General features: G+C 32.7%; 1 protein-coding gene across 2 annotated transcripts; it reads right to left on the bottom strand.

Annotated features, from left to right (window-relative positions):
- Nucleotides 1-5740: 5740 nt before the first annotated feature.
- LOC114712366 (methyl-CpG-binding domain protein 4-like protein) lies at nucleotides 5741-8443 on the bottom strand. 2 transcript variants are annotated; one of them, XM_028896891.1, is made up of 6 exons: nucleotides 8348-8443; nucleotides 8218-8277; nucleotides 7769-8132; nucleotides 7169-7365; nucleotides 6904-7063; nucleotides 5741-6101 (listed from the first exon to the last, which is right to left on the bottom strand). In XM_028896891.1, the coding sequence occupies exons 2-5, from the start codon at nucleotides 8271-8273 to the stop codon at nucleotides 6949-6951; spliced, it is 732 nt and encodes a 243-aa protein (XP_028752724.1). In that variant the 5' UTR covers nucleotides 8274-8277; nucleotides 8348-8443; the 3' UTR covers nucleotides 5741-6101; nucleotides 6904-6948. The 2 variants fall into 2 exon arrangements, with proteins under 2 accessions (XP_028752724.1, XP_028752723.1); XM_028896890.1 differs by having other exon boundaries at nucleotides 5741-6093.
- Nucleotides 8444-10442: the final 1999 nt, after the last annotated feature.

Below are 10442 nucleotides of genomic sequence, written 5' to 3'. Positions count from 1 at the left end.
GTTTTCGATAGTATATTTTTTAATTCCGCAATTTTTTTAACTCACCCAATTCACCCCCCTCTTGGGTGAGACTGCCACTAATATGGGTGTGTATGCACAGAAAGAAAGGCCTAAAGGGTCAAGTTTCAAAAATGTCCAGAAGGGTTCACCACGGCGAAAGCAGAAGTATGCCGCAGCGAAACTGTCCTGAGACAGCTTATGAGTTGAATATAGTAGGTTTGCCGTGGCAAAAGTAGGAGTTGGCCATGGCGAAGGTGTCCTGAGAGGGATACTCGTGAATTTTTGCTCGTTGGCCATGGGGAAAGCAAGAGTTTGCCACAACGAAAGGTCACAGAGAGCCTAAGAAGTCTTAGATGATGCAAATGCAAAGTAAATGTAGAAAGGTGTAGAAAATCAGTATATTTGTTTGTATTTCCTAAGATTTTGATGCTATGAAAAATGAAGATCTCTACTATGAACAAGTATGATCCTAAGCTATGTTAAATGCAACCTAAGAAGGCTCAAAACCTCAATTGACATAAAATATGACACAAGCTAACCTAAAGAACCAATTTCTTGGCTCCCCGACTACAATGCCATTTGATTCGCAACCTTTTCTTGATCGTGGAAGCTAAATCAAAATTTTTATCCAAGGATTACACTATAGGGTGCAACCTCAGGTCGTTTCACTTAAACGGAGCCTTAATCAAATTGACCTAAGCTAACTTAAATGTCATGCAATGCAAACTAAACATAAACAGGGGGTTTTGGTTTTTCACAAACATTAAGTGAATTGAACTGAATGATAAACAAAATATTTTTTGGACTTTAGGGAAATGAGAAATGAATGATGATAAATAGATAACCAGACAATAATAAAGATCCTCCTGAAAGTGTGCTCAGGCTATCATAGTTCAAAATCAATTGATATGGGAGTAGAAATCACTAAGTTTCAAAATAATAAACCTTAAAGTACTCTTTAAGTCCAGGATCTTAATCAATGGAACTCCATTTCTCAAGATCCTGTGAAGTGCTCTTGGTGTGTGTAGAAAGATTGATTAATGCAATAGGTCAAATGCAATCAAAATCAACTAAATATCCAGACACAACCGTGTAAGAGTAGAGAGAATCTAAAGATCACAACTGATATACATGATACTTCATATATTTAAGCTCAGAAGTTCTACAATAACCAATCCACTACACAAATGAATATCCAAAACTGATTACAACTATAATCAAGTAGTTCAACTACAAATTACAAATCCTAAACCTAGAAATTCATAAATTCATAGCTAAATTGGGATTAAACTACTCTTAGCTTATTGAACTCCAGCCATTGTACACCTTCAAGAGAAAGAGAAACACCTAGCCACACATAGAAATCTGAAGCATCTCAACTAGGAATGAATCTGAGCTTCCCATGGTGGAGGTTTGACAGTGGAAAATGGAAGAGATTAGGGTTAGACAAGAGAAGGATGAGAGAGAACAGAGATGGAGGCTGTGACAAGAGTGAATGATGTCGCTTACACCAAAATAGGTTTTCTAAACCGGTAGTAAGGTGTACTGGGTCGGTTTGTATGAGTGGGTAGGTAAAATTTTTGAAAATGGTTTGGGTTTGGGTTGCTAATTCGAAGAGTTTGCCATGGCAAAGGTATGGTTTCGCTGCGGCGAACCATGGCTGAGAGGTCTCTAGTGGAAGTTCTATATTTCACCACGGCAAAGGTATGAGTTTGCCGCGACAAAACCTGGCAGAGATGTTAATGTTGCCTCTTGTGTGCCGCACTTCCTTAGTCTTCACTCTTGGTTCTATTTCTTGAGTGCCCTAAAATAAAAAGCAATGGTTTCAGGTATCGATTGTCCCAAAAATCAATTTAATGCAATTAATGAATAAATATGACAATTTTGCCCTCAAATAACACTAACTTAAAGCAAAGACTCTCAATCTCAATTAAGCACAAATATCATTAAAATGAGCCAAAAAGTGTAACAAAGACCTAGAAAATGCCATCAAATAATATAAACAATTTGAGTTTAATCAGCAATTTTTACACTCAACAATTTAAGGTGCCATATGCACCAAAAAATAATTTAGGATGTTGAATGTATCCAAAAGAATAACTTAAGGTATTAGATGCACCAAAATATAATTTAGGGCATTGAATGTTCCTCAAAAAATATTTCAAAGTGCTAAAAGCATTTTAGCCATATCTAGATATTCTCCGATTTTATTGTATATTGAATATTAATTCAATATATAAAGATATTCTCATATTGTGTTCCAGCACTACAGGTCTTACATTGGTCCCAAAAAAAAAAGTACTACGGATCTTTCAGCATCGTGCTCTAATAATTTAATCAATAAATAATAAAAAAAAGACCCGAAAGAAATTATGAGCTATATTTTTATATTTTAAATTGTAATTCCAATTAATACACATAATTAACAAAAGCATTTTAGAGAAGACAACGTATATTTATTACAAATAATCAACTTAACAATTTTTTTAATCTACTTAAATTATTTTGTTTGTTCTTATATTAAAGATTGGATGTAATATTTTTTAACTAAGCATACACACAAATTTTAATACTCACTCACCCTTAAAAATTAATAAAAGACTTATTAAACTTAAAAATACATTAAATGATGGGGAAAAGATGAGAAAATACCTTTAAATATACAAAATCCTCTATTAGTACTAGTAAAAAGCAAAAGGTTATATCAAAACAGGGGTACTGATATGGCATTTCTAAATGTTGGCAAAAGACAAGCTTGCCCTTAATGTATTGACAAAAGAAAAAACAATGCAAAAAGCAAGTTAAAGTAGTCCATTTATTTATTAGGTGTTGTTAACCTATATGAAAGAGTTGTCAGCACTTCTAATAAGGGGGCAACATGTGATTTGCGTAAGTTTTTCAATGGGTTTGCCCTATAATGAATTTTGTTAACTACTTTTTGTTAGCATATATAAAATTATTGTCAATATATTTGGAAGAGTTGTCAATGGCCTTAATTAGCTGGCAACATGCTATTTGTCTAAGTTTTCTTATTAGTTTGTCCTATAATAAATTTTTCCGATTACTTGTTGTCAATACATATAAAAGTGTTGTTAATATATTTAAAAGAGTTGTTAACATATCTAACAAAGTTGTAATGAATTTATGGATTACTTGTTGTCAATATATATGTAAAAGTGTTGTTAATCTATTTGGAAAATTTGTCAACTCTCCTAACAAAGTTGTAATGAATTTTTCTAATTTTTCGTTGTCCATCCATATAAAATTGTTAATTTATTTGGGAAAGTTGTCAATGCCTATAACAAAATTGTTAATAAATTCATGTGATAGTAATTTGTGTATCCTATTTTGAATTTCTCATATTACTTGCAGTGAATACATATAAAGCGATTATTAACTAATAAATATTACATAATTCAAGTAGTATGTTTCAAATACAAGTAGTCACCAAATACTACGTAGTTGTCAAAAGGCTTGATAAAGTAGTAACTCTAAATAAAGTAGTAACTCTAAAAATATAATATATTGCACGAGTAGATTGAATATAACATATATATTACTAGAAACAACAATAATATAGCTATTAATAACTTTACTTTAGTGATTAACTACAAACCAGACTTTTCATGGCAGTAACAAAATTTCCTATATTAGATTAAGTATTAACAACAATGAGTTCCTTGCATTTGGGGCCACCTAAGAAATGGTAAAGGCCTACCCGTGGCTGAAAAAACCATCAAAAAAAAAAAATCAGTCACAGAAACCATATGAATCTCAAAAAATCATAAAGAATTGACCAAAGATTTAGCAAATGGGATATTGTTCATGCTTCTACAAAAAAGTAAATGTTGAACTTGATGGATCTTGTTAGCAAATCCACCTCATAAGTGGCTTCCTTCTGTTAGTCGATTATTCTAAACACAAAGCTCTTAGCAATAAAACATGAGAGAAATCGTATGGCGTGAGATTCTGTTAGTAGCCAAAAAAAAAATCATCAATCATCATCTTTCTCTCTGATTCGTCATCTTTTCCATTGTCTCCCCTCCAAATTTGGACTTCCACCACAAATAAATTTTAAAATCCAAATCATGAAAATAATCTAAAATCAATCCTAGCTTAAATAAAAAATCGTCTTCAGGTATATCTAAAATGGAGAACACAGAGCGAAGAAGACAAAGCACCTGATTTGAAATGGAGAAGATGAGAAATCAAAGAGGATGAAAGTGAACATTGTAGAGGAAAAATCAGCTTTCAATGGTGGTAAGAGATTGATGAATCACCAGCATCATCTTCACCAGAACAATCATCGCCGTCACAGAACCAGGACAAAGAGCTATCACATCTCAGAAGGAATCGTATTGAAGAAGATGAATAACAACCACACCATCAATATCGCAGGACCAGGTGGAAGAGCATAGCGCTGTCTGCTATCACCATTTCCATCCGTCATTGCCTTTGCCGTCGATCTCATGCCATCCTCCATCATGCTCATAGTCGTACTTGGTTTTTCTAGTTTTTGAGGAAGGGTGAAGGGGAGGAGAGAAGAAAAAGAAAAGAAGGGCATATAAGTAAACTGATAACATTTTGAAATTCCAAATTGGTATGTAGGAAGGAATTTGGCATTTGTGAAATTTGAGGCATTGATTTGGGATTTCATAATTTTGAAGGTATTTATATTTCTTTTTCCCTTAAATTTTTTTACTGCATATAAAATAAATATATTAATATTTATGTAATGTTATACTTCCTAACTATTTTGTAATAGTTATTAGATTGTTATATACAAGTTAGTGTAAGCAAAACAACATACATATATTACATAATCAAATCCAGATTTATATATATATATGATACTCGAAAGAATTATAACGGAAAACTTATAAATACCTCTCACCATTAGCTCAATTGATTTGATATAGAGCTTGATCTGAATGATGAGGAGCTGTGAATCCAAGAACATTGTTAGAGAAAGCAATACAAAGAATCTTCCAGTTGCTTATTAGACATAGTGATGACAATTATAATGTAATCGTTACTAATGGGAAACCCTCAGAGAGTGAACAGAGAAGAGATTAGGGTTTCACCCCAAACTTAGTATAGCATATGTTATTTTTCACCATCAGAAAATTAACTTCAATTAACTTAGTCGATTACTCACCTTAAACTAGACTCAAAATGACTACAAACTACACTCGTGATATTTATTAATTATCTTAATAATATTTAACTAGTTATAATAATAATAATAAATATCTCGGTTAGGAGTCTTCAAAAATAAATACTCTCATACATTAATAATCATTATGTTATGAAACAATTATTTTCGCCCAACACGATATACTTGTAATATAACAAGGAGACCGATCCAATGAGGCACAATCTTTGGGCCTGAGTGTTATTTGGGAACGTAGAAATTCCTTTATTCACCGCAACGTAGATATGGTTTAGATGCTGTGACTTCGGGCATTCTCATTTCAAACAACCAGATAGGCAATGGCTTCATGTGGTTGAGCCTTCTAATTTTAATACTGATTGCGGTAAATGGATGTTGGTCAAGAAAGCTCCTCTTCATCTAGCGTTTTCGAAAGGAAACAGCCGATTTTATTTCGAACGGTTCTTGCGCATCTTGACGATGATGATGATAATTATGATGATCATAAAAAAATAAGCTAGCTATACATGAATACCATATACATGCATTTTAGGCCTTCCCAAAATTAAAGACCCAAAAAAGCGATCATGACATAAATGATAGAACACTGCTTAGAATTGACCAAACATAAACTAGTTAGAACACATCAGCATACAGCAAAAACATTTAAACGATGTTATAGCAATAAATATGGCTGAGTTTTCAACTAAAGCAAAAGAGGTAGAATAGAAGAGTATTGCTGTTCACGGGCAAATACTCGTTACATTACCCTTAGTGAAGTCTAATAAAAGTCCACTAGATAGTCATTCTCCAAGTCAACCCCCAAAAACATCAGCTTTACATAAACCAGAGTTAAAATTCTTCAAGACTTCCTACTTTCATTTGTCAATAAAAGATCTACAAGTCAGCAACCTAAGCTTCAAAACCATAGCCATGTGCACCTGTAACACTTTGCATCATAACAAAGATGTTAGAGCCATTAGTAAACTTGTCATAATCAAATGTGGCAGCAAGGAAGCAACGCTGACATGTTACTTGGTCCTCCAAAACCTACTATAAAAGCCCACAGCCAGTCTAACGACATGCTTGAACTAGAAAAGAAATCACTAATATTTACGTCTACAAATGAAACTCAAATCCTAATATTTAAATCTATACCCTCAAATAAAATATCACTTTCTTCTATGCAGAGACGGAGCCAATAACATAGTCATTGAAGGCGAGTGTTCTGTGAAAAAGCCAAAGTGCTAGAAATGATTAGCACGCCCAAGAGTAGAATGTTGTGATTGCTCCAACAATATCATCTAACTAGTCATAAGAAGATATGCAAATTTTGGAAAACAGAGCAAACACTTAAAATGTTAATCAATATTCTCAAGCAGCTGTTGGGAAATATATCCAATGGATAAAGCCGGAGAAGCAAAACTCAGTAAATAACAAGCTAATTATTTGTTTGCTCTCTCAATGTGGATACATAATTTTCTGATGATACGAAACTGTCTTCAGTTGATTACCAAATATGAATTTAAATACCTGATCACCCAGATTGTCATCTAAAATATTAGCATTTAAATAAGATTTAATCACTAGATTTGCAACAACTTCAAACAACCACTTCAGCTTATGAAAGTCTTGCCATTATTAAACATCAGGATCAGCAACTTGGAAAACAACTTAAAAACTTGCAATGTTTGTAAGTAACACGCCATATGGGACTCCTAAAAGCTTAATCTTTTCTACCATTTACTTGCCTCAAAATAATTGCAGGTGTCTTCCCAAGAGACACAGGCACTCCATCAATTGCCCCTGGTTTCACAAAGAAACTCCCAATAACGATTTAGCATATGATCCTCCGGCTCCACATCATTCCACATCCCATTACAAAATATAGCATATGCGTCAGCTGCATACCTGATTGAAATAGAATCGATGTTAGTTAGGCTAGCATCAATTCGAGAAAAAAGGCTAAAATATATGAAAAATAAGCTAGAAAGAAAATGGCATCATCTAACTTACCTGCCAACACCATATAGTTGGTGCACATGTGTCCAACTTTTTCCTAAATACTCTTGAGATAAGCGTTTTAATTTTTTTGTCCTTTCGTGTTGGAAACCTAGACTTCTGATTTCCTTTTCTAATACATTAGAAGGGACTTGAATGCATGTCTGTGCATCCGGGCACAGATCAAAAAACTTTGAAATAATTCCTCTAACCTGCATTACAAAACTCTCTTTTATGAGTAATTACTGGAATTATATCCATTAAACAAAAATACATCTGATTACTATGTTTTGAGAATGCGGGATGCATGTAATTGAGATAATATGAAACATATACCAAGCAGTTATAAATAAGGGGAAAAAAGGACACTAACCTTATGATGATCTTATTGAATCTAAAGGAACCTGCTTTATCTTTTTCGAAGATTTAAAGAAATGATATTTTAACTAATATTGCTTGAGATAGACTAATTACATATGAACTTACATGTATGAATTAAATATGTCCAAATTTAAATAACATGATATGAACATATGGAAACATCAATGAGATTAAGATTCAAAGGAAAAAACCGATTAAAATTAAATGGTAAAAAAGGGAGATGCATAAATTTACCTGCTTTCCACTGGTACGATTTAGCAGCATACAAAGAGCCAACACCCTCCAAGGGTCATGAGTATGATCCTCTTGGATAAGAGGAGGCTCATATCGTGGAGGTTTCCAAGTATTATTCGGAGCTTTTCTTTTGTAGGCATCCTTCTTTTTCTCATGAGCGTTAAGAACTTTGGGTTTTGACTTTCTCTCATCCACGCTCTTTTTCTTACCCAAACCCCTTTTCTTAACCACACCCACACGCTTTTTCTTAACCACACCCTTCGAAAGAGGAGGTATGTTGGCTCTGTAGTCACTATTAACAGTTATAAGCCTGGGTGGTGCCGTACAGGTAGCAAATCCCGGCTTCCATGGATCAACTTTGCCTCTACAGATAGAAGGGCAATGATTCGTTATTTTCCTAAGAATATTGATATTTCAAAGGAGCAGAGAGACTGACGACTTGTACATACGTGAATGCGAAGCGGGCGAAGGGATTTGAGGGATCGTCCACACTAAAATCCTCCATGATCCTAACAGCAGCAGAAAATCATGTTTAAGACAAAGATAACCATTTTGACAAGAAAAAAGCTGAGAGGGTACCTCAGACGATCGGAAACTTCTCGACGACGGTGGCTTCAACTTTCAACTCTGCCGCAGCGAAACTGAGAGGGGAACTCCGAATTGTGAAATAGGGAAAGTGGGATTCGCGCCTCATATTGGAAACGTGGCAACGGGTCTGTTTTCCATATTGTTCCAGAAACCCTTCTAAAAATCTTACACCGTTCGATTTGGATCATATGTCCAGCGGATGGCTGATCATAAAATGACATTCCCGTTGGTTTTCTTTTTCCCCTGCCCGTGAAAAATGAAAGAATCATAACTTATTATTGGGTGAAATATTTTTTTCAAATATATTCAGCATTTTAAAATATTTTATGATATATCTAACACTCTAAAATATTAATTTAAGTATATCCAGAGTCTTAAAATATTTTTTTAGTACATTTAGCACTCTCAAATATTTTTTTAAGTGTAGTAGCACCCAAAAATATTTTTGGTACATCCAGCACCAATGCAAAAAAAAATATTTTAAGATGTTAAACGCATGTGAAAAATGTTTTAGAGTGCTAGATACATTTAAAAAAATATTTTGAGATGCTGTATACACTTTAACCCAAATTATTTTTAATTACCGGCTGTATATCCTATGGCTAAAATAATTTTAAATCCTCATTATAAAAAATGTTAAAACATTTCAAAGCTAAGTCTTAGAATTTGAGTGTAATTTCTTAAACTAATTTTTCTCTATAATCTAAATTAATCACTTTTATAATTTAATTTTTCTTTTGAAAGGAGGGTTTGTCATTTTCATACAATTATGCTTCGGATTCTGTTTATGTTTTAAATGTCAAATCTAATAATTGTTTTAAAATTATTTTTTTATGAATTATAATTAATTATTAAAAAGTATCATTATTTTTTAATTGCAAAACATAACATCCCAATTTTATTATCCCTTATATTTAAGTAAATATTTATTATGATCTAATTAAAAAAAGATTGAATATATATAAGCAATTAAAATAATTATAATTTTATGTATGTGTATATGTGTGTATGTATGAGAAAATGAATAAAATAGCAATGTTAAAAAGTCCCACATTGACTAAATGATAGAAAGATGGATAAAATAGCAATGTTAAGAAGTCTCACATCGACTAAATGATGGGTAGATTGAGCTCTTGGGGGCTATATATATGTGGTAGTAAAGGAGAGTTGAGAGTAAGTTAAATAATTTTCACACAAAAATAAAATAGTCTTAATAAAGTGTTGTTTATTGAAACGCTCTACCTTTAATCTTTCACCATTTGTAAGCATTATGGTTTAAGCAGATCACGACACAAGCCCGTGGATTTAAAATTTCAACATAATTACTTGAGTTACTATTTACTGTTTAAGTTCCAGATTACAGGCCCAACTTCAAAAATTCATAACTAATTTCATAAAAATCGTATTGAGGTGTTCTAAAATTCTACAGAAAGCTCTTTCAATGCTCTATAAGAAAAAAAATATCAAACTGGACTTATCCATGACCAATTTGTATAGTTTATTCAGTAAATATTACTGTTCATTTGAAAAAATCTGGAACTTCCAGATTCTATGCCTTAATTTTGGAAATTTGTATCTCCTTGTGTACACATCCAATTGAGGTTATCTATCTCTCATTTTAAAGCTTGGGATGAGTACTATAAGTATTTCAAATCTCGTGGTTTAACTCATTCATTTGATAGGTCAAATTGGAGCTACAAACTCACTGTTTCATGATCTACGCTTTATCTCTTAACATCTCTTTACTTTAATTATTTTTATTTCTTTGGCATACATAAAATGAGCTTATTCTTTCCCATTCATACTCATACACTTTCATTCATCTCATAAACATGATAATTAATTACATAGCATCATAGGCATCCATAACATAAATTATATAATAGGAGAATTACACATTGAATAATAATATCATTCATTAACATTAATAATTCTCCACTTTCTTCTCCTTGCTTTTCATGCCATTATTACTCATCATTGATTCACCTAAATGGTTGGTTAGGAAGGGGTGAGATTCGAGAGAATCTCAGTAGCAAACATTACCACATATATACACAAGATAGATGCTAGTGTATGGTATGTAGTT

Source organism: Neltuma alba, unplaced genomic scaffold (genome assembly GCF_004799145.2).
Source record: "Neltuma alba isolate B1F8T4 unplaced genomic scaffold, ASM479914v2 tig00011350_pilon, whole genome shotgun sequence".
Taxonomy (NCBI): domain Eukaryota; kingdom Viridiplantae; phylum Streptophyta; class Magnoliopsida; order Fabales; family Fabaceae; genus Neltuma; species Neltuma alba.
The sequence above is the reverse complement of the archived record's forward strand: the minus strand, read 5'-3'. Positions and strand labels throughout refer to the sequence as shown.